This window comes from Sus scrofa, chromosome 1 (genome assembly GCF_054392235.1).
Source record: "Sus scrofa isolate SSC_HxYL_T2T_F1_AM1 chromosome 1, Sscrofa_HxYL_maternal_Yorkshire_Landrace_v2.0, whole genome shotgun sequence".
NCBI classification, from domain to species: domain Eukaryota; kingdom Metazoa; phylum Chordata; class Mammalia; order Artiodactyla; family Suidae; genus Sus; species Sus scrofa.
The window spans coordinates 163899176-163925359 of NC_139383.1; the positions used below are offsets into that span (position 1 = coordinate 163899176).

At 36.1% G+C, this 26184-nt stretch overlaps 1 protein-coding gene across 5 annotated transcripts in view; it reads right to left on the reverse strand.

The window, feature by feature from the left end:
- DOK6 (docking protein 6) overlaps positions 1-26184 on the reverse strand; it is a 402580-nt gene that overhangs the window by 83270 nt on the left and 293126 nt on the right. For 4 of the 5 annotated variants that reach the window (XM_021099328.2, XM_085018104.1, XM_021099323.2 and 1 more), the window contains one exon: positions 6154-6271. In XM_021099328.2, coding sequence (XP_020954987.1) covers positions 6154-6271 — 118 coding nt within the window. Of the gene's footprint in view, positions 1-2957; positions 3274-6153; positions 6272-26184 lie in introns of those variants that run through there. The other variant, XM_021099324.2, reaches the window with a different exon arrangement.

Genomic DNA, 26184 nt, shown 5'->3' on the forward strand with positions numbered 1-26184 from the left:
ATAGAAAATCCTAAGGACTCCACAAAAACTACTAGATGTGATAAAGGAATTCAGCAAAGTATCAGGATACAAGATTAACATTCATAAATAGGTTGCCTTTTTGTATACTGACAATGAAATATCAGAATGTCAGAAAGGGAATGTTAAAAGAAAAACTTTTAAAAATGCACCAAACCACCCCCCCCCAAAAAAAAACCCACACAAAAACCAACCAAACAAAAGCACCTGGGAATAAACCTGACCAAGGAGAATGAAATACTTATACATTGAGAACTATTAAACATTAATAAGGGAAATTAATGAGGATTCAAAGAAATGGAAAGACATCTCATGCTCTTGGATTGGCAGAATTAATATTGTTAAAATGGCAATACTACCCAAAGCAATTTTCAGATTTAATATGATTCCTATCAAATTATCCATGACATTTTTCACACAACTAGAACAAATAATCCAAAAATTTATATGGAACCATAAAAGACACAAGAGTTGCCAGAGCAGCCCTGGAGGGCTTGGGGCTAAGCTGGAGGCATAACTCTCCCAGGCCTCAGACAACATTACAAAGCTACAATAATCAAAACAGTGTAGTACTGGTACAAAAACCAGACTCACGGGTCAATGGAATTGAATAGAGAGCCCAGAAATAAACCCACACACCTAGGGTTGATTAATCTTTGACAAAAGAAACAAGAATATACAATGGGAAAAATATATTTTCTTCAGCAAGTGGTGCTAGGAAAGCTGGACAGCTGCTAATAATCAGTGAAATTAGAACACACCCTCACACTATGCACAAGAATAAATGCAGAATAGCTTAAAGACTTAAACATAAAACATGACACTAGAAAACTCCTAGAAGAGAACATACACAAATCATTCTGACATAAACCATACAAATGTTTTCTTAGGTCAGTCTCCTGAGGCAGTGGTGATGAAAAAAAAACAAATGAGACCTAATTAAACTTAAAAGCTTTTGCATGGCAAAGGAAATCACAAAGACACTGAAAATCAACCTATGGAATGGGAGAAAATAGTTGCAAATGATGCAACTGACAAGGGTTTAATCCCAAAATATACAAACAATGCATGCAATTCAACAACAAAAAACCAATTCAATCAAAAAATGAGCAGAAGACCTAAATACACATTTCTCCATAGAAGATATACATGTGACCAAAAAACATTAAAAGATGCTCAACATCACTAATTATTAGAGAAATGCAAATCAAAACTACAATGAGGTATCACCTCACACTGGTGAGAATGGCTGTCATTAATAAGCTTACAAATAACAATTGTTGGAGAGGGTATGGAGAAAAGGGAACCCTTCTGCACTGTTGATGGGAATGTAGGTTGGTGCAACCACTATGGAAAACAGTATGGAGGTACCTCAGAAAACCATAAGATCCAGCAATTGCACTCGTGGCATATATGCAGACAAAATTTTCATTCAAAAAGATGCATGCACCTGTATGTTCATAGCAGCACTATTCATAATAGCAAAGACTTGGAAACAACCTAGATGCCCATCAACTGAGGAATGGATAAAGAAGATGTGGTACATATACACAATGGAATATTAGCCGTAAAAAAGAACAGAATAATGCCATTTGCAGCAACTTGTATGGAACTAGAGATTCTCCTACTAAGTGAAGTCAGAAAGAGACAAATACCATGTGATATCACTTATATCTGGAATCTAAAATATGGCACATATGAGCCTATCTACAAAACAGACTCACAGACCTTTACTTATGATTGCCCAGGGGTAGGAGGGAGGCAGAGGGATAGACTGGGAGTCTGGAGTTAGTAGATGCCAACTATTACACTTAGAATGGATAAGCAGTGAGGTCCTGAATAGCAGAGGGAACTATATCCAATCTCCTGGGATAGACCATGATACAAAAGAATAATAAAAAAATATACATAACTGAGTCAATGTGCTGAATTTAGCACAACAACACTGTAAATCAACTCTAATAAATTTTTTTTTAAGTCAGGTGAGAGCCTTTTTGCTCTCTAGAGTGTTCCCCCTCCCAATTCCAGCAACAGTAAAACAAATGGTATATTTTAAGCATTCAGTTTTGAGTCGTCTCCTTCCCTTTAGTAGTTTGTTTCCCTGAGTCTTGAGATAACATCTCTAGAAGATGTTGTGACACATTTTCCATAAATGCAGAAGTTAGAGAAATATAAATACATTGCTTTCTAATACAAATCAACCATCTTGACTACCTGGTGAACCCAGAGAAAAGAAAAAGCTTTTAGTAACCGCTTCTGCAGCAAGAGGACAACCCATCACAAGCCATTTACAGATCAAGATTTTAAACAGCAGCTGCCTAGTACTTAGCTAGCAAGTACTCGTTAGAGCTAATTATTCTTTCTCATTTTTTGACTCTAGAGAGCTAGGGTGCAATAGGGAAACCATAGCAGCTTATGCTTTCAGAATGCCATTCTGAGAGCAGCATGGAGAGGTTGGTAGATTATATTGCATCTCTTTTCCAAACATTAAACACAGAATGTCAGTATTGATGTGTCAGTCTGTTAGAGTGTATCTTGCCTCTATAGCTATAGAATAGATGACAGAAATGAATACAATAAAACCAAGTAAAGTGCAGTTTGGAGGGTGACAGGCAATCAAAGTTATGGGTAAGTCTTAATAAAGAGTGGATTTGTTTTCACACCATGAATTTTCTTTTTCAATTCCAGTACGTGCAATGCTTATTAATGAATCCCAATCTATGCTTTAAGTAACAAAACTTTTCCCCCTTTACCTTCTGAGCGAAGACCTATTGAATTTAATTCTTATTATTGATCTCAGCTTCACAGGTAGAATGTTAAAAACATGATAAAGGTATTTTAACCTATTTTTATTCCTCAATGCTACCTGTATACTTGAGGATATGTCACCCACCAACGCAAGTTTACCATGGACTCTGGAAGACTGATGATGGTTGTTCTTTTTTTTTCTTTTTTTAAAAATGATTTTTATTTTTTCCATTATAGTTGGTTTACAGTGTTCTGTCAACTTTCTTGTACAGCAAAGTGACCCAGTCACACATACATATATACATTCTTTTTCTCACATTGTGTTCCAGCATGCCCCATAGTAAGTGACCAGATACAGTTCTCAGTGCTATACAGCAGGATTTCATTGCTTATCCATTCCAAAGGCAATGGTTTGCATCTATTAACCCCAGATTCCCAGTTGATGGTGGTGGTTCTTGATTATGTTCTCTCTGTAAAGAAGAGGTGCTGCCACTTCAAGTAGCACTGCTGAGGAAGAGAGATGCAAAATAACCACACTTTTAAATGTAGTTTTATGAAAAAAATATGTGTGCATCAAGTAGTGATGAAGTTCATTGTTTCTATTTTTATTTCTTTCTTGTTTTAGTAGTTTTATTCTACGCTGATTCCACCAGGGTGTAGCCTGAGGATATTATACCCCAGTAACAAACCATGATCAAAAGACTCTGCCCCTCTGCCTGTCTGGATGCCTCAACAGAACAAAAGGAGAACAAAACAAATCACCACTGTCAGAGTATCAGTTACAAGTTTATATAAGTCTATATATTACCTACCTATCTATAATCTAAGTATCTATATATATAATATCATAAAATGAATATATAAAAATTTGTAAAATGGATTGCTCTAAGAAGTCTGCAATACAAAAATAAATGCAGTATAGTGAATTGTGATCTACACTGAGAACATGCTATGTTTATCTGATTTTCAGTAATTGCCTTAAGGGATACATAAAAACAACAAGCAACAAGCAACCAAAGAAGAATCTGGTGTTTGAATTGAAGGTGTTCAGAAAAGCCTCCCCAAAATGTGCCACTTTGGCATGAAGATTATTTTGAGCCGAAGACAATCAAGGCCAAAAAGACTCAGGAAAAGCTTTAAACCTCCCCCTTAATTGCCTAAAAGAATTTAGATGGGGGCCCAGCTCAGACACAGTGCTATTACCAGAGATAACTTTTATCTGAATGATCTGTCTGTGTGGCAGGGCAAACATCTCATTACTAGACATCTGCTCTTCCTATTGTCCTGCATCCTGTGAGTCACACCTTTCTCCCCTTGGAAGCCCAGGCCCCTATACCTTCCTTTTGCTCAGGATGCCTTCTAAGCCTCAGCTTCCAGACTTGCCTTTGTGTGGCATGGACTCCCATATGTAAGAAATTAATCTGTTTTATGTCAATTTAATTTTTAGATGAGCTAAAGAACCCAGAAGGATACAAGGTAAAATCTTCCTCCCCAACAAGACCATATAAATAAACAGTTCATCATAACTAATAAGGCATTTGAAACCCTTAATAGCTGGAAATTAATATTAGTGAGATAAATCAGAGTATTTTAATTGGTGATTGATTCTATTTTGTTTTATAAATCAACACTGTCCTCCAACAAGTCTCTGGCAACATTTTTAGAAATTTCTTCACATTCTGGCATTTTTTTGTTGGGTAAATACAATACTGTTTTTGAAGTTTTCAGTCTAAAACGTAACCCTCCCTTCAAGAAAAGTTTCCTGTATGCTACCATGAAAACCACAGTCTTACTTTAATAGTGGAATTATAGACCAAAACCTTGTTAGAACCCAAAGTTATCAGTACACTGGTTCCAGTCCATTTCCAACTTATTTGTAATAACATCTTGCTTTCCTTTTGCTTACAAATTTAATTCTTTTTATATTCTTATTCAGATATTCCATAGATTTATTTTGTTCTATCAAATATTATAATTTACAAATATATGGTTATGTTTAAATAAAAATAACCCTATGTTAAGGGCCTATTTTCTAATTATTTCTAGTCACAGGAACAGACGAGATTAATCTTATAAGATCAGGATGTGGGCAGTTTTAGTTTGTGGTTGTTGATGTTTGTGGAGGGAAACAAAAGGATAAGAAGCCTGTCTCTCCTCTGATTCATGAAATTGTCAAAGCAATTCCCCTCCTTTCTCAATCCTCTAATCCTTATCCTGTTAAAGATCTTCTCATACAAATAGAATACAAAAAGATAATAACTGCCTGTTAAATACAAGTAGTCAAGTTGGTCATATGAGGGTTCTTTAAAATACAGAATGTAATTATTTCCCATAAGTGACTAAAATGGTTCTATTCTTAGAATGGATCTTTAATCAAATTCCATTAGTATAGATTTGAAGCTCGGCAAGCAAATACCACTTTAAAAGTATACTATTTCAGTTTGCTTGTAACAGAAATTTTTTTTGTCAGAACATTTAGTGTTGTTAATATGAACAAAAGAATGTATGAAAAGAAAAATATTCAAATGCCTAATTATATTGAAGGTTATGATGGTCATTCCTTCACCAGATATTTATTAGGTGCCTATTACATTCGAGCCTACTGTGCTCAAAAAAGGATTGTTTGGTGAGTATTTTCAGCGGTGTTTTGTCAGCCTTATTTTTCTTAGTTCCTACTTCCTCCTGTCTTGGTCAGATATTAGTCAATTCCTTGCAGCCAAATACTTTATCTGAAGGATAAGTTTATTCACTTAGCGAAGAACTAGGAAGAGAACCACAGAAGCTGAGAGTTCTGCTGGTATTGATCAAATATCTGCTATTTAATAATTTGAATAATCTGATTAAGCCATTTCCATGCAGTCACTCAACATTTATCATTAGGAAAAATACAGAAGTAGCATATTTACACTTGTCTTCTGCACTGCACCTTCCCAAATGGTTTCTACATTAATGCTTTGGTTAAATCTTAAAACTGTAAGTAGGTTCATGTAGCATTTCATTACAGAGCCAAAGGCAGCCTCCGGAACTGATATTCAATCCTGTTTTGGCAGAAAGATGCTTAAGAAATCTTCTGTAAAACACAGCATAAAACAGACCTTGTATTAGCTGCTTTTAGCTTCTGATAATATTTTTAGGCAGTGTTTTAGTCAACTTCCTGTGCCAAATCAGATCCTTAGCACTTGGTGACCTTTGGGATAATTTTTACCATGAGTCAGTGAAATGATAGCTTTAGAAAAGCCACTGTAAATAGAGCTCCTACTGTGGCAAATGACAACTGATAAATGAAAATAGAAGAAAAGCAAGCAATGCAAATGCAAAGCAATTTGCATGACTCCTGGTCAACCTGTAGAAAGCTAATGGAGATGCCACTTTATTATAGTTACTTGCCTTGCAAACTGTAGATTTCTCCAACGCTGTTCTGCCGAGTGATGTGATGCCAGTATGCACTTCGAGGAAGAGATATTGATTTGGATAACGTCATTGGTTCAGTCAAGCTTGTCTGAAGCTAAAAGGAAAAGAAAATGTGTCTTAGGCTTTATTTAAACTATTAAGCTGAAATCTGCTCTCTTAAAAGTTCAGGGTTCAATGTGGGTGACAGAGTATAGACTCTGTAATAGATAACTACATAATCTACTGTTTCAAGGTATTTTTTATTTTTATTATTTTATTTTATTTTATTTTATTTTATTTTATTTTATTTTATTTTATTTTATTTTATTTTATTTGTCTTTTGTCTTTTTTTGTTGTTGTTGTTGTTGTTGTTATTGTTGCTATTTCTTGGGCCGCTCCCGCGGCACATGGAGGTTCCCAGGCTAGGGGTTGAATTGGAGCTGTAGCCATCTGCCTACGCCAGAGCCACAGCAACGCAGGATCCGAGCCGCGTCTGCAACCTACACCACAGCTCACGGCAACGCCGGATCGTTAACCCACTGAGCAAGGGCAGGGATCAAACCCGCAACCTCATGGTTCCTAGTCGGATTCCTTAACCACTGCGCCACGACGGGAACTCCAGCCAGAGCAATATTAATTGTCTTTCATTAGACAAGTCTATTTGCATTTCTACAAGCAAGAATTATCAATGCTGCATTACTATCACTTTTCTACAATTTACTGAATTGAAAAAATAACTCAAAAATGGAGGTTCAAGCCCTTTCAGAAACAGATACCCCAAAATGATGCCAAACACAAGATACCATTTCTTTTTTACCCAATTCGGTGTCCTATAGTTTTTCCTGACACCCGCTCCTACTCTTACCCAATAGTTGTTTTCAAAATAGATCTTTTTCCTTGCTCCTGTGATAGAATCTTGTACATATTTTAAAAAGTTTCCTTGAGAAGTTCTGTGATAAAAGTATGCCATGTTTTCAAATATGAAAGGTACATTTTAAGGTTAGCTACAGAGCTACACAACCTCATGTCAGGGGATGCTCAGGCATATGGTTAGTTCAAAGAGAAGAACACTTTACTTGCATTTTCAAGAAAGAAATTCATTTTTTAGTGATTCACACCGGGTTTTTATTTTTTTATTTACAAAAAATTTTTAATGTGCAAAAGCACATTTATTTTTGTCTTTTTAGAGCTGCACACGCAGCATATGGAGGTTCCCAGGCTAGGGGTCCAATTGAAGCTGTAGCCACCAGCCTATGCCACAGCCACAGCCACATCAACGTGGGATCTGAGTCGCGTCTGTGACCTACACCACTGGTCATGGCAAGGCCAGATCCTTAACCCACTGAGTGAGGCCAGGGATTGAACCCGCACCCTCACGGTTGCTAGTTGGGTTTGTTAACTGCTGAGCCATGATGGGAACTCCCTCACCATGTTTTTAAAAGACATCCAGAAATGACTTTATTTGGCCTTAATGCACATTTCTCTGATGCAATCTGAGCAAATGAGCCCTTTCTGACAGTGAGTGATTCTCTAATTAATAAAATCTCATGTTCCCCCTCTATTAATACCTGGCTCTTGGCAAAACTAGTAGCTGTAATGATCACCTTGGTCTCAAATTAGAGTTTCATTTGCTTCCTGGTGTGTATGGTTCCCTACTGCATCTCCCTGCCCCCAAGAGCTCTCATATGTCCACATCCAGTTGCACTGCCTTTCATAGACAGTGGTGTCCTGAGTGCCTCATTTGATGTAACAAGCCCTTTAAAGCCACATAAAACTAGGAAGCTTTTCCTAAATGTCCACCAAGAGAGGGATGAACAAAGAAAATGTAGCACATGTATGTAATGGAATATCACTCAACCATTAAAAAATAAAAAGACTTTGAAAAGTTCAACAAAATTGATAAACCTCTAGCCAGACTCATCAAGAATAAAAGGGAGAGGGCTCAAGTAAATAAAACTAGATGTAAGAAATAAACTCAAAATGTTTTAAAGACCTAAATGTAAGGCCAGATACTAATACTGTAAAACTCCTAGAGGAAGACATAGGCAGAACACCCTTTGACATAAATCACCACAGTATCTTTTGGATTCAACTCCTAGAGTAATGAAAATAAAAATAAACAAATGGGACCTAATTAAACTTAAAAGCATTGCACAGCAAAGGAAAACATAAAAACCAACCTAACAATCCACATGATGGGAGAAAATCTTTACAAATGAAATAACCAACAAGGTTATTCATCTCCAAAATATACCAATGTGTCACACAGCTTTATATATCAAAAAATGCAATCAAAAAATGGTCAGAAGACCTAAATAGACATTTCTCCAAAGAAGACATCAATGTTGATCATTAGAGAGTTGCAAATGAAAACTATAATGAGATATCACCTCACACCAGTCAGAATGGCCATCATCAAAAATCTATAAACAATAAATGCTGAAGAAGGTGTAGAAAAAAAGGAATCCTACTACACTTTTGGTGGGAATGTAAATTGGAACAACCACTATGGAGGATCCTTAAAAACTAAATATAGCACTACTATATGATCCAGCAATCCCACTCCTGGGCATATATCTGGAGAAAACCATAATTCAAAAGCATTCATGTACTCCAGTGTTCATTGCAGCACTATTTACAATAGACAAGACATGGAAACAACCCAGATGTCCATCGATAGAGGAATGGATAAAGAATGTGTAGTTCATTTAAACAATGGAATGTTACTTGGCCATTAAAAAGAATGAAATAATGCCATTTGTGGCAACAGGATGGACCTAGATATTGTCACGCTAAGTGAAGTCAGAGAAAGACAAATACCATATAATATTGCTTATATGTGCAGTCTAATGAAAATGATAGCAAAGAATTTACTTATAAAACAGCAACGAACTCAAACACTTCAAAATCAAACTTAGAGTTACCAAAGGGGAGACTGGGGCGGGAAGGTGGGGGCTACAAATTGGGAGGGTGAGATTAATACATGCACAATACCATGTATAAAATAGATAACACAGGCCTACTGTATAGCACAGGAAGGTTTACTCAAAGTTCTGTAATTACCTAAATGGGATAAGAGAACAGATATATGTATATGTATAATGGATTCACTTTGCTGTATACCTGAAGCTAATACAACACTGTAAACCAACTATAATTCCCCCCCAAAAAATAAAGCTCATTGGAGTCCCCATCATGACTCAGCAGTTAACGAACCCGACTATCCATGAGGAAGAGGGTTTGATCCCTGGCCTCAATAAGTGGGTTAAGAATCTGTGAGCTGTGGTGTAGGTCACAGATGCAGCTTGGATCCTGATTGCTGTGGCTCTGGTACAGGCCAGTGGCTAAAGCTCCAGTTGGACCCCTAGCCTGGGAACATCCATATGCCGCAGGTGCAGCCCTAGGAAGACAAAAAAAGCCCCCGCACCAAAAAAATTAAAAAAAAAAATAAAGCTCATGGTTTCTTTAGAAAGAAAAAAGAGAACAAAATGCCATTTTGTAGCAATATGGATGGACCTAGAGATTATCATACTAAGCGAAACAAGTCAGACAGAGGAAGACAAATATCATTCAATATCATTTATATGTGGAATCTAATAGATACAAATGTACTTATAAAACAGAAACAGACTCACTTCAAAAACATATTTATGGTTACCAAAGAGAAATGTTTGGAGAGGGTGATAAATTTGGAGTATGGGATTTATACGCACTACTATATATAAAAATAGATAACAAGAACCTACTCAATATTCTATAATATATGTGGGAAAAGAATCTGAAAAGAATGGATATATGTATAATTAAATCATTTTGCTGTACACCTAAAACTATCAACTATCCTCCAATATAAAATAAAAATTAAACTAAAATTAAACTAAATTAAATAAACTAAAATAAAAAATAAACTAAAAGGCTTTACCTTTAACAGAAGGTGAAGTCAATAGGCTTGAACATATTTATTTGATTTTAGTTTTTAGTAAGGCACTGCCAGAACTGCCATGTCTTGCCACAAAAATGTTCTACTCGATGTATTTAAAATTCAGGTTCTGTTGAAGTTATTTTTTTTTCAGCTCAAAACAGAACAATATAGCAGCCAATTTTTATATTTTTCAAAATTAGCTATATTTCAAATGTTTCCTTTTTATTTGGAAATAGGTATGTTAATACACCCACATCCCATGGTTGATGTGGGAGAGAAACCAAATTTCTGGGTTACAATGAGGTAGCACTTTTCAGAATCTTTGGGATTCCTATTACCCATGCACATTTCCAGTTTTACCCCAGACCCACACAGCTGGAGAACCTCTGTGGGTGGGCAGTGAATGCCAAGAAGACACAAAATATCCTCATACACACAAGACTCAACAGCCACCACTGTAAGGGGCAGAGGCCAGGTTCATTCTGTGACAGTGTCACTAGGACAAAAGGCTTTCACCTTTAAAGCCAATTTCTCATGTAGGGCATAAACTTAATTAAGCATGTAAAATCTTTAGTTAGTGTCAGCAATGGCCACTAATAATATCAATATATAAAATAAATCTCATTAATCACATTTCTGTCTAAACTTTATTCTTTTTTTAATATATTAAATGTGTTTATTACTTAGCAATAAGTCATCAGTGGTACATTTATCTTCTGAAAATTTGATGAAAGTATTTTTCTATCTAATTTTTTTTAATTCTGGGAAATATTATTTTTTTAATATATTAAATGTGTTTATTACTTAGCAATAAGTCATCAGGGGTACATTTATCTTCTGAAAATTTGATGAAAGTATTTTTCTATCTATTTTTTTTTTTTTAATTCTGGGAAACATGTTTCTTTCTAAATGGTCAGTCTTAGGTATCATGGAAACACAGTAAACATTTTGTCTGCTGGAAACAAATAGCTGGAAACTACTTGAGAAGAGTTTCTTCCATAAAGTTTTTATCTGAATCATCCCATATTGTTTTTTCACCTCATTTCTCGATTTCTCCTCATTGTTTTCAAATTCTAGACTTTTAACCTTCTATTTCCTCATTCATTCCTTTGGTTTCCCTTTATTCTACTCCAATATTTACTGCAGACAAGTGGAACATTTTTATTTGAAAGTTTGAATGTGGATATTTGGCAGATCATTGCCACAGGTATAAACCTTGTCAGCTTTATCTCTGGTGTTTAAATTTCCTAGACGTTAGACAATCCATTCATCATTTATGATTCAACACCATATCTTGAGTATGGTTATGGACTGAATTTTGTCTACTCCCAATTCATATGATGAAATCCTAACCCTCATGTGATGTATTTGGAGTTAAGGCCTTTAAAGAGGTTAATTATAGCTAACTGAGGTCATAAGAGTGGGGCCCTGGTCTGATAGGACTGGTGTCCTTCTAAAGGAAAGAAGAGACACCACGGTGCGTGTGAACAGAGAAAAGCCCATGTGAAAGAGACAGCAAGAAGGTGGCCATCTGCAAGCTAAGCAGAGAGGCTTCAGGGAAACCAACCAGGCTGAAGCCTTGATCTTGAACTTAGCCCTCGGACCTGTTAGAAAGTATCTGTTGTTTAAGCCCTTATTGGTGGTATTTTGTTCTGGCAGCCCTGGCAAACTAACAGGGTATTTTTTTAGTAGAACCATCTGATTTATCTAGCAACTTTTAATTTTGTTAATAAGTTTAAGCAATATATTATACATTGGCCTTTTTGATAGGCACAATGCCAAAGTCAATGGCAATTTGTCAAGCTTTTTTATTTTTATTTTTTAATTTTTTTTTTGCTTTTTAGGAATGCACCCGTGGCATATGAAAGTTCCCAGGCTAGGAGTTGAATTGGAACTATAGCTGCCGGGCAACACCACAGCCCCAGCAATGCAGGAGGGAGCTGCATCTGCGACCTTCACCACAGATCATGGCAATGCTAGATGCTTAACCCACTGAATGAGGCCAGGTATCGAATCTGCATCCTCATGAATCCTAGTCGGGTTTGTTAACTGCTAAGCCACGAAGGGAACTCCCTGTCAAGCTTTTTTATTAGAGACTTTTGTTAGTTTTAATTTTAAACTCTTTGGTAAGAAGTTCAACAAAATGATGTATAAACTGTCCTGATGATTCTTTCTGTTGCCACAATCAGTGAGAAAATCCTCAGGAAATGGTAAAAAATTCTTCAACCCATACTGCCAAATCTCCCTCAATATTTCAATCATGGACTCTTCTGCAGGCAGCAGTCATATCTTTCTCACAGGATCAGTATTTGTGGAAAGGATGCTTTGTTGTAGAAATCAACTTGATCTGGAAGCAGCTAATTCAGTTCTTGAGACACCTTCATAATTTCTTGACATTTTTTGGCTCGAATGCTCTTGCTTTTTCATTCTTTTTGAAAGAGCAGTTAGTTCACTGGGATACTGAGCAAAAAATCAGAAGTTGCTTATTCGCATCTGGAAATAGTGGAAGTCACAGCTCACCAAGTCTGAATAGTAGCTAAAACATTTGTATTCTATTCGAGAGCTATAGCTACACATCTCACAAAGCCCACAGCCCCAGAGAATGATTTTGGCTCAAAGTGTGCCCTGTGGAGATTCAGTTTACACCTTTATCTGAGCATCATGTAGATAAGAGTTACGCTGCCTTCCAGTGGATAAGAGGGATGTCCCCAAGCAAAGAACCTCATATTTAGAAGACTTGTAAATATATAAACAAATACTCATGCTCATTTAGGCAGTATGTAAATAAACAAGTGTATTTTTGATTCGTCAACATCCGAGGTCAGTGTACAATCTCAAAGAGGACCCCAATTCCATTTCCTGCTGCAACTCACTTCTCTGCCATTCCCTAAACTTCAGAAAACTTCCTCCTTTGAAAATGTTTGGTTTGCAAGAGTAGTTGTTAGGAAACAATTATTCCTGGGCCACTGGTGGTTCTGCATTTCTCATCACAGCTTTTCCTTACTATCCATTCAAGAATGTTTGTGCAGTGTCTTGCTCCGGGTTGGAGGGCAGATGTGTTTCCTGACCAGGATAACACAGATAATGTCTTCTTCCAGGGCAAAGGCTGGGTAGGGTTGCTGGCAGCCACCTTTTAAGATTAGGAGTTCCAGTGAAACTGAGCAGGACCCTGTTTGGTCCTCCCCGGGACAAAAGCCTTTCCGTGTCTCCTTTGCAGGAAAAAAAGGTTTCAGCCTCCTAGACTTTCCCTGAGTTCCAAAGAGCAGATTCAATTACTAATAAGGCTAGTGAGGGAACACAGAAACCAAGGGAAAGGCAGTCAAGAGACAAAAGTACAGCAATGGGGCAGGGGCCTGGTTCTTCCTCAAGGGATACATAAAACAGCCTGATACCCATCTCTGAGTTCTTCTACACAAATGAAAGCTCCCCATCAGGCTGAGCTTAAGCATGGGGACCCCAGACTGATTGGAACCAGAGGCTCATTCCTGGAACATCACCCTGTTACCACCAAAGCAAGTCACACACCCAGCAGCGCCTCCGCCCCACCAATTTTGCCTATAAAATCTCTTACCATTAACTGCCCTGTGTTTCTTGCACGGCCCTTGCAAATAAACCTTTCTCTGCTCCAAACTCCTACATTTTGGTTTGTTTTGTCTCACTATGTATTAGGCACACAAATTTGGGCTCAGTAACAACTACACTCAGGTTGCTCAGCTGTGAAAACATGCAGAAGACACCTGGGCCACTCCACATTGCCCTACTGGACTTGGGGAACAGGGGAAAGATGGCAACATGGAACATATGCTGCCTACTGTGCCAAGAGTAATAAAGTTCTTTGTCTTGGAGCCAGAAGTCTTATATTTGTTGCCAGCATCCATGAACCTGTAGCAGGCAAGGAGGTGTGCATCTTTCCTGTGTTTGCTAATCTCTGGATTGTCCCTGATCTTCCTATACCTTGATTCTAAACTTTATTAAAATTACCTCTATTGAGCTACCTAGCATGGCCCCTATTTACTTAGGTGCACCTTGACTAATACAAAGGACTATTTCATTATGCTCCAATTTATTCATTTATCTATATTGAAAGGTTTTCAAGTTGTTTCTGCTCTTTTGATACTAAAACCAATATATCCCAATACTAAAGAATTTTAAGAAATTTTTTTTAAAAAAACACATTTGTCAGAATTTTATTAGAATTAGTTTATATATGTACAAGTAGAATATGATCAGTTTCCCAGAGTTTCAATTCTTCAAATATTATTTAACATTTACATTTTTATAAAAAAAATCAACTTCTCTCAGAACTTAGAAAGAATTTTGCCTGTTTTTGTAAGTCCTTTCATATCTCCAATTTATATATTTGGGTTTTAAAGTTTAAAGAATTTATATTTTTCAGTTTTTCTTTTCTTGTAATTTCAAGTTACTAATTAACAAGTTTCTGCCCATTCCTCTTTTATATTTAAATACTATTAAAAATAGTACTTAGTGAAATAATACTACATTAAAATGGTATTTTATTTGACACACTAAGCTTCCTAAGCATGTTATGTTTCTCTAACTTATTTTCCCATTCCTTAGTCATGTTTTAAAACTCTACACGTAAAATTACTTCCTGTCCCAGAGTTCAGCCTAACGTCATCTTTTGGCTCTACTCTTCCACACGAACGGGTTAATAATCTTCTCTTCTTTCCTAGCACAACTAGGCTTCTTTTTCAAGAAAAGGTGTTGTGCATCAGCCACTAATCTCTCCTTTGTTTCATCTCCACTTGGTCTAGTAGAAATTCCTAGGCATTTACAACATATAGATAATAATACCTTTTCCCTATTTGAGCCAAATTTAAGTATTCTATATTTTTATATTCTTTTAGTTCTTTTACTGGGCATATGGCCTAGAAATTAATTATTTTATCTATTTAAATCCTCATAAAATTTTCGGGGGCTAGAAAAGAAACATTCCTCTTTAAAGAGAGGAGGCTGAGGGTTTAAAGTCTGATGACTTTTCTAAACCTGAGAATAGAATCATGCTTCTGCTCTGCCCTTCTGCACTTTTTCTGACCATCAAGATATTCTATTTAATGTCTTTCATATGAAGTTTTATAATAAGCAGTATTAAATATTGCATTATTTTTGTGGAGGACCGAAGGTGGCTGCAAATTCTTGGAAAACCTTCATTCAGAAAAAGGGCATCTAGGGTCCCTCTTTAAATCCGGGCTTGCTGGTGACTGCTCTGATTAATAACATCTCGTGGGTGGGACATTTTGTCTGTTTTGGGCATGCCCCTTATGACCTTTAAGGCAGTTTCTTTTCTCCCTTGCTCTGAGTGACCATGTGAGTCTGACTGCTCTGAGGCTACCATGATGTGAGGAAGTCCAAGCTAACTTTGTGGCTGGACCATGTAATTTGAGGTTTGACCCCTTAGAGGATCCAGCTGTTTTATTCTTTCAGGTGGAAAATCAAAATTCAGAAAAATTCAGGGATTTGCTCAAGGTAAAATCCTAATTCCAGAACCTCTAATGGAAAACAGTTATCTCGATCTCTGAGTCCACTGCTCTTAAGACTTGGATGCTGATCTTTCCTGGGAAACATGAGCTTCCTTCCTAACAATATGTAACAACACTGCCTTGTATCTGAGAGGACCTCTGCTGCCAAGAAGCAGCAGGAAGACCCTGACAACTGATGTGACTTTTGTGAATGCACAGGCTACCAGAACCAATTCCAGCTTTTACCAAAAACATTATCCAGGTTACCCTATTGCCTTTTGCAATTTCCCTTTGCTGTTTTGGCATTCTGCCCACCCTTGTGAGAAAACATAATGCTAATTTGTGGTCACTTACATGAAATTCATGTACGCTAAAAAAAAAAAAAAAAAAAAAAAGGTTAACAAATTAATTTTCCTTTTGCTCTGTCTGTCCCTAATTATTGCCTAGACTTCATCATATTAGCACTCAAGACACAAAGCTATAGAATTGGGAGAGGAAAAATTTAGCATTTATAGATTTGCATTTACAAATCATTCTCTGTGTGCCTGGCACTGTGCAAACCCATTTAATAGCCACATAAATTGTCAATAGACATGCCACCTGAGCTTTACAGCCAAGGAAAATGAGGCTCAGAGGAGTAATATAATTTGTTTGTCACATCACTGCCAGTGAGTGACGTGTCTGAAGCTTGGGGCCCGTCATGTCCTTCCCTCTTTACCACAACTCATTATAAAACACATTACTGGAACCCTCTTATTCAGGAAGCAGATAAGAATTTCAACAGTTGGGTCAGTGCCACTGAATTGAAGCAAGAATGTGTGTCCCTCTTTCCTACATTCAAAATAGAACAGCATGATTTGTGTGGCAGAATCACGGAGTTAAGTACATGGGCTTTGCTGTCAGTGACCTGTTATCAAATATCAACTCCACAGCTGCCCAGTCACTTGACCGGAGGCAAAGTACTTAAACTTTTTTTTAAGATTCAATTTTCCCTTATCTCTAAATTAAGGTTAATATAATGTACCCTAAGTCTTATAAATATTTTATAAGATGATACTTTTAGAGTGAAAAGAACAAAGCTAGTCATGCCTGAAGTGCTCAGTAAAGACAACTGCACTATTACTGCTGCTCCTGCATGGAGCGGTAGCTTAGACCAGAGGTGTCTAATACCTGGCGACTTGTCCAAAATGAGCTATCAAAGGAATGACAATGGAGGCAGAGGCACCCATGTGGATCTAAGTCTAAGAGCTTAATAGAGGTAAAAAAAAAAAAAAAAAAAAAAAAGAGAAATGTATTAGGAATAGATGGACAGTATGGACAGGTGGGAGAGATGGAGACAGATTGAAGACAGGTGAGCAATGCTGGTAGCAGAGAGTGTGTGTGTGCTTGAGCATATGTATACTATTGGCTGGAAAAGAACAGACACAGCTTTTACTGCATGATGAAGAGAGTTAAAAAATCCTCAGATTGGGTGGATATGTCCAGATGGTCCTGGGTGGTTTGAGACAAGAGGAACTGGATAAGGAAACACAATGTAGATGAGAAGCATTGCAAAAATACAGGTGGTGGGGAAACACATTACTGTGATATGATATGTACATCAGTGTAAGAATAAAAATGCTGCTCAATAAGGAAATGCTCAGTGCAAGTGCACTCCCAGTTGAAAACATTTAATTTTATTTGTTTTTGTAAAAGAGCTCATGAAACCTAAAAACCGTATAGCAAAGGAAGCCCTGGAGACCATTAGCCAGCCGAGTTTGGCACAGTTTGGATTCATTCAAACAGTCCTCTGAAGTTTGAAGGTTTATGGACAATTGGTTTCTCGCGACTTGACTTAATTTTCAATAGGGGACGCCTCACACTTAATCTTCCATTTTATTCAAGATAAATGGGAAAAAAACAGTAGATACCTTGCTGACTTTGCACCAGACTAACAAAAAAAAATGTAGTTTTTATAGTTATTAACTGGAAGTTCCTAAGTGACATTTAAAATTGGACTTTGTGGAATATTATTTTCATTAACTTGAAACAAAGTGGATGTTATTATTATATATTTAAAAATAAATATTGGCCAAAATACTTTCAGACAGTGTGAAAAATTTGGACTTTGGAATAACATCAGAAATTATTATAAACATCTACATAAATATTTTGATCACCATCCTTAATTGTACTCAGTAATACTTTTAAGAATAAATATTCTTGTAAATCAACTATACTTCAACAAATTAAAAAAATATATTCATTATCTATCATCTGTCTATCCTCTATAAGCAGATGCATTTACAGAACTACACTTGCATGTAAGAAACATGAGTACATATTAAACATTAAATTTCATATGTGTTTTAAATAAATTTTTTTCTATCATTTTATTTTGAAGTATACAAATATCTAGAGGCCATAATAAGTTTTATGGAATTAATTTCCAATGTCTGCACATATTGAAAGCTGGGATGAACTTTCGTGGTGGAATATTTTACCCATTTAAAATTAAAGCTCTCATCACTTTTATTCAACATAGTTTTGGAAGTCCTAGCCATGGCAATTAGAGAAGAAAAAGAAAAAGAATCCAAATTGAAAAAGGAGAAGTAAAATTGTCATTATTTGCAGATGATATAATACTATACATAGAATCCTAACGATACTACCAGAAAAGTACTAGAGCTCATCAATGAATTCGGTAAAGTTGCAGGATACAAAAATTAACAAACAGAAATTGCTTGTGTTCATATACAGTAACGATGAAAGATCAGAGGGAGGGATTAAGGAAACAATCCTAGTTACAATTGCATCAAAGGGAATAAAACACCTAGGCATAAATCTACCTAAAGAGGCAAAAGCTCCGTACCCTGAAAACTGTAAGACACTGATGAAGGAAATCAAAGATGACACAAACAGTTGGAAAGATATACCATGCTCTTGGATGGGAAGAATCAATATGGTCAAAATGACTATACTACCTAAGGCAATCTACAGACTGAGTGCAATCCTTAAAATTACCAATCATATTTTTCACAGAACTAAAACAAAACATTTTAAAATTTGTATGGAAACACAAAAGATCTCAAATAGCCAAAGCAATCTTGAGAAAGAAAAACAGAACTGGAGTAATCAGGCTCCCCAACTTCAGATTATACTACAAAGCTACAATTATTAAAAAGTGGTATGGTACTGGCACAAAAACAGAAATATAGATCTGTGAAAGAGGATAGAAAACCCAGAAATAAACCCACCCACCTATGGTCAATTAATCTATGACAAAGGAGGCAAGAACGTACAATGTAGAAAAGGCAGCTTCTTCAATAAGTGGTGCTAGGAAAACTGGACAGCTACATAGAAAAGAATGAAATTAGAACATTCTCTTATACATGCACAAAAATAAACTCAAAAAGGATTAAATACTTAAATGTAAGGTCAGATACTATAAAACTCTAGGAGGAAGTCATAGGCAGGAAACTGATAGAAATTGCAGTAATATCTTTTTGGATCCTTCTCTAGGAATAATGAAAATAAAAACAAAAGTAAACAAATGGAACATAAACTTAAAAGCTTTTGCATAGCAAAGGAAACCATAACATATAAAACAAAAAGAACCTGCAGAACTCAAGAACATCTTTACAAGCAAAGTAACTGGCAAGGGATTCATCTCCAAAATATACAAATGTCTCACGCAGCTTTGTATGAAAAAACAAACGACACAATCAAAAAACAGGGAAAGATCTAAATAGACATTTTTCCAAAAAATACAGAAAGATGGCCAAAGAGCAGATGAAAAGATGCTCAACATCATTAATTATTAGAGAAATGCAAATGTAAACAACAATGAAGTATCACTTCACACTAGTCAGAATGGCGATCACCAAAATGCCTACAATTAATGCTGGAGAGGGTAAGGAGAAAAGGGTACCCTCCTACACTGTTAGTGGGAATGTAGGTTGGTACAATCACTAGAAAGAGCAGTGTGGAGGTTCCTTAAAAAACTAAAAATAGTTTTTTGGTTTTTATTTTTTTGTCTTTTTTTGGTCTTCTTTTTAAGGCTGCAACTGCAGCATATGGAGGTTCCCAGGCTAGCAGTCCAATCAGAGCTACAGCTGCTGGCCTACGCCACAGCCACAGCACCATGGGATCCGAGTCACGTCTGCAACCTACACCACAGCTCACAGTGACGCCAGATCCTTAACCCACTGAGTGAGGCCAGGGATCAAATCCACAACCTCATGGTTCCTAGGAGCTCAGCAGAATCAGACAATGCTGCTTCCTCGCCAGAAATTTCTTTTCATCTTACATTATGAAAGGAAATAAGACCATTTGTTTTTAATGATCATTGTTCAAAAGGTTTATTGTTTTGGCAACAGTAAAATATTTTAGTTTGTTAAATGTGTGAGTTCAACTTTTATTTCTTATATTTCTAATAACAAGGGCATGTAAAATGACAAATTCTAGAGAAAGAAAACACTTATCTGTTTTCTAGGAAAGAGATTCATTTATTTTTCTCCATCCACTAGAGTGTAGGGAAACCACAGAATTGACAGTTTTGGACAGCAGTGCCTTTGGCCAGTTCTGTCAGTGGGGTTTTTAAGCATTAGTATGGTTTTGCAAGATATCTTGCTGGTATTTCAATAACACGGATGCTATTTGTCCTTTCATTGTGCAAAGAGATTTTCTGGTGACCAGAAGGCAGGAATTACTGGAAACAGCAGCATTCCAGACACTGGAATTTTAAAGGACACACTGTAATTATTTATATGGGAGGCTGTTTGTTCACTTTTAAATCACAATTTCACTTTTAAATCACCGTGTTACAAGGTTAGAAATGACTAATAACAATCCCCTTTTCTTTTATTTACTTATTTTTTATAAGATACCAGAAAAAAAATCTGTGTTAAAAAAATTCTGCTTATTTCTTCTCAGTTGCTCCTTCCCTGTGGACATTTTGTAACACTTGTAAAGTTTAAGAACATAAAAAGTAGGTAGGTTAAGAAGTCTTTTTCATATTATCTGTGTTTGTGTTGTGTAGGTGTGTGTGTAACAGATCCATGGAAATCTAAAATTATATCATTCAGGTCATCTGGGGTCTTGTGGATGACGTCAGCCTCACTCACCATGGTGGGCTAAGCCACAAAGGCACATTTGTGATGTGCTCTTTTGTGTGTGTGTGTGTGTGTGTGTTTTAGGGCCAAATCCGAAGCTTATGGAGGTTCCCAGACTAGGGGTACAGTCTGAGCTGTAGCTGCCGGCCTATACAGCAATGCCAGATCTGAGCTGTGTCTGCTACCCGCAGCACAGCTTACGGCAATGCCAGATGCTTAACCCACTGAGGGAGGCCAGGGATCAAACCTCCATCTTCACGGATCCTAGCCAGGTTCATTAACCACTGAGCCACAACAGGAACTCCCTGTGATGTGCTTTTTGATGAGCAGGTGCTATCACCAAGACAATGAAAAATTTCCTTGAAAAAGTTGCACATGCAAGGTAGAACACCTGCAAATGCTTTTGGCGATAGAATTTGAAGAACTTGGAGGGTTCTAAAACATGATTTCTGTGAAATGAAAACAAATTCTAGAGTTGCCGTTTGTTTAAGTATGTAGCATTAATAATTTCCTCAAATATTTGAATTGTAATAATCTCTCAAAATATTTCCAGTTTAAAATTTATTTCTGTGGCTTAATTCTCCCATATAACTCCCCCTTACAAAATTTTCTTTTAAAATAACGCTAATTTTCCTCAGGATTGCTTTGGCAATTCTGGGTCTTTTGTGGTTTCATATAAATTTTTGGATTATTTGTTCTAGTTCTGTGAAAAATGTCATAGGTAATTTGATAGGGATTGCATTAAATCTGCGGATTACTTGGCTGGCATGGCCATTTTAAAGATAGTAATCCTTCCAATCCAGGAGCATGGGATATCTTTCCATTTCTTTGAATCCTCTTTAATTTTCTTAATGTTTTATAGTTCTCAGCACATAAGTCTTTCCCCTTAGTAAGATTTATTCCTAAGTATTTAATTTTTAGGGGTGCAGTTTTAAAAGGTATTTTTTTGCAGTCTTTCTCTAATATTTCATTGTTAGTAAACAGAAATGCAACCAATTTCTGAATGTTAATCTTTTACCCTGCTACTTTGCTGAATTTGATGATCGGTTCGAGTAATTTTTGTGTGGAGTCCCTAAGGGTTTTGTATAGGGTTTTCTATATATCATATCATGTCATCTGCAATATTCAAAAAGAAGTTTTACCTCTTCTCTCCCAAATTGGATACATTTTATTTCTTTTGTTTGTCTGATTGCTATGGCTAGGACTTCCAATATTATGCTGGCATAACTCTCCCAGACTTCAGTACTGCACAGCTACAGTAATCAAGACAGTGAGGTACTGGTACAAAAACAGACATATGGACCAATGGAGCAGAAGAGAGAGACCAAAAATAAACCCAGACACTTACAATCAATTAATATGTGACAAATGCAAGAATATAAAACACAGTTTCTTCAGCAAGTGGTGCTTGGAAAACTGGACAGCTGCATGTAAATCAATGAAACTAGAACACACCCTCATCCCAAGCACAAAAATAAACTCAAAATGGCTTAATGACTTAAACATAAGACACCATAAAACTCCTAGAGAGGAACATAGGCAAAACATTCTCTGACATCAACCATACAAATGTTTCCTTAGGTCAGTTGCTCAAGGCAATAGAAATAAAAACAAAAATTAACCAGTGGGACCTAATCAAATGTACACGTTTTTGCACAGGAAAGGAAATCATAAAAAAAAAAAAAATAAGAAAGACAAAAAAAAAAAAAAAAAAAAAAAAAAAAAAAAAAAAAAAGAAAGAACCTACAGAATGGCAGAATGGGAGAAAATAGTTGCAAATGATGCAACTGGCAAGGGCTTAATCTCCAAAATATACAAACAGCTCATATAACAACTGCTAAAAAACAAACAACCCAATCCCAAAATGAGCAGAAATAAACATTTCTTCAAAGAAGATATATGGATGGCCAACAGACAAATGAAAAAATGTTCAACACCACTGATTATTGGAGAAATGCAAATCAAAACTACAATGAGGTACCACCTCACACTGGTCAGAATGGCTATCATTAATAAGAGTACAAATAACAAATGAAGTGGAGAGGATGCAGAGAAAAGGGAACCCTCCTGCACTACTGATGGGAATGTAAATTGGTACAACCACTATGGATAACAGTATGGATGGTCCTCAGAAAACTAAATATAGAACTACCATTGGTAAAGCAGTGCCAGTCCTGGGCATCTATCCAGACAAACTTTCATTTTTGATACATGTACTCCTATGTTCATTATAGCACTATTCACAATAGCCAAGCCATGGAAACAATCTAAATGTCCATCAATGGATGAATAGATTAAGAAAATATGGTACTTATATACAAAGGAATATTACTCGGCCATTAAAAAGAACAAAATAATGCCATTTGCAGCAACCTGGATGGAACTGCAGATTCTCATACTAAATGAAGTAAGTCAGAAAGAGAAAGACAAATACCATATGACATCACTTACATATGGAAACTAAAATATGGCACAGATGAATCTATCTATAGAGCAGAAACAGACTCATGGACATGGACAGCTGACCTGTGGTTGCCAAGGGGGAGGAAGAGGGAGTGGGAGGGACTGGAAGTTTGGGGCTAATAGATGCAAACTGTTACATTAAGAATGGATAGTCCTGCTGGATAGCACAGAGAGCTATGTCCAATCATTGGGATGGAACATGATGAAAGATAATATGAGAAACAGTGTGTATAGATATATTACTGGGTCACTTTGCTATACAGCAGAAATTGACAGAACAATGTAAATAAACTACGATAAATTTTTTTTTAAATTACATTATATATATAAAAATAAAATAAGGCTAATTTGGGGTCGATAAATAAAGAAAATATAAAAACTACTTAAGATTGCTCTCTCTTTCACTATCATGATCATTTTTCCTTTCATGCTTGGACTTGAGAGTGAGAAGCTGAAGCTTTATATATGAAAGCAAAAGGGAGGAGTGTCTTCTTGTACTGTAGAAATAATTTCCTATGGAGCTCTGATTGAGGACCTTCCAATAAGTTATTTGAGAAATCAATCAGGCTCTATTGTCATGACAATATGAATAAGCCCAACTGGTATATTTAGTGCTGTTGATCAAAATTTTGTGATGGCATTTCTTAACCATCTAATTAAATTAGTTACGTTAAAGCACAGAAAATGTGAAATTTCAAGGAGTAAAAGAGATGAGATAATCTTACACTAAGAAGTACAAGCAAAATTCCAGACCACTTGAAAGAAGGGGTGTTCTTGTTCTTTCTCTGTTTTCTCTACCACCACTGTGCAAAGTAGTGTTCATGGAGTAATAAATGTATTATTTACAAACCTGTGAATGGAGTTAATAAATGCCAATATCTCCTTTAAAACTTTAATTGAATCAGTTAATATTAATTCATTCTTTTATTAGCTTTTTCAGTGAAGAAAATGGAAGTATGCACTTTTAACAGCCTTACTAATTTAGTGATTCTTTTCACCCACTACTCTAAAGAGCAAATGTACTGTTTTATTCACAATGTTTTTCTAGATATCAGATTCTTCAAAGTAAGAATAGAAACATGGCCTAATTTAGAATATGGAGATATGTTTATTCATGTACTCCCCATGAAGAAAGGTGATAAATAACACACAACAAAGTTTTACGTGCATAGGACGTTAAAAGATATATTGAATTCTTTCTCTTACAGTTAAGAAGAGGTCATTGAGACATTATTTTTCATTCAAGTTTATCTATAAAGCCAGTTAAATTCTTAAATCATCTCCTTTTAAAAGGATAAAAGTAAATACTCAGGCTGTCTGAACAACAATGTTTGGGGCATTCATCCCTTGTATAGCTTGCTGGTAATTTAATCTTGTAAAATCTTTTTAATCACATTAAAATGTATAAATATCTACTACCTGACCAATATTTATCTTCCATGGATGGCCTGGTTTTGAAACTGGAAACCAATGAGCAGTTTTATCTTTGTATTTGTAGTGAATACATGCAACATTTTCATATCAGGCTTTTTGGTACTTTTCAACTTCCAAGTTACACTTTTCCTAGTTTATAGCACACACCTTCATTTTATTTTATATAAACAAGTAAAGAGTCAGAGGGTATACTATTTCATACTTGTTGGAACTTCCTTTTAAAGAGAGATTTATGCATGTAGAGGAGTTCTGTTAAAAGAAAAAGAAAAAGCATCTAGGAGACCTGAAAATCTTTGCTTAAAGGCCTACAATTTAGGGAATTTGGGCAGTTTGAGGTTGTGGCAGCAAGCCCTTGGAAAAGCATCATTAGTTCAACTTATTCTAAAGAATGGACCACATATAGAGTGATTTTATTATCATAAACCTTCAGAGAAAAGCATAGTTGTGCAGCCATTTTTGAAATTAAACCAAACTTCTTTTTTATGTTTCCACCAAGCTGATGGAGTCTCTAATTTCATGATTTCCAAAAACATTTGGTTTCTAAGTTGAGCCATTCTGAGCCTGCCATTTACATTTTTTTAATTTAAAAGATGTGTTGGAATATAGTTGACTTACAATGTTGTACTGGTTTCAGGTGTATAGCAAAGTGAATCAGTTATAAATATATTTATTCTTTTTCCCATAAAGGTTATTACAAACTATTGAGTAGATTTATCTGTTAATCCTCTATTATATATAGTAGTCATCTATTTCATATAGTAGTATTTTAAATGTTATTCCCACCCTTCCAATTCCTCCCTCCCTGCAACAGTTTTACTGTGTTTTAATCTGTGAGTTTGTTTCAGTTTTATAGTAACTTTTTTGTATCATTTTTTAGATTTCACATATAAGTGATATGATATTTGCCTTTGTTTGACTTACTTCATTCGGTATGATAATGTCTAGGTCCATCCATGTTGCTGCAAATGGCATTACTTCTTTCTTTTTATGGCTGAATAATACTCCAGTGTATATATGTACCACATCTTTATCCAATCCTCTGTCAATGGACATTTACGCTGCTTCCATGTCTTGACTATTGTAAATAGTGCTGCAATGAATACTGGTTGCACATATTTTTTCTAAGTATGGTTTTCATTGGATAGATGTCCAGCAGTGGGATTGCTGGATCATATGCTAGTTCTATAGTTGTTTTTTTTTTTTTTTTTCTTTCCATGGTTGCACCTATGGCATATGGAAGTTCCTGTGCTAGAGGCTGAATCAGAGCTGCATCTGCAGGCCTACACCACAGCCACAGCAACACTGGATATGAGCCCCACCTGTGACCCAAGCCTCAGCTGTGGCAACACCGAATCCTGAACCCACTGAGAGAAGCAAGGGATCAAATCGGTATCCTCGTGGACACTATGTTTTGTTCTTAAACTTCTGAACCACAATGGGAACTCCTATATTTAGTTTTTTAAAGCATTTTCATGCTGTCCTCCATTAGTGGTCTTGCCAATTTACATTTTCTCTTCTTTCTCCACACTCTGTCCAGAATTTATTATTTGTAGACTTTTTGATGATGACCATTCTGATCAGTGTGAGGTGATAGTTCATTGTAGTTTTGACTTTCATTTCTCTAATAATTAGTGAT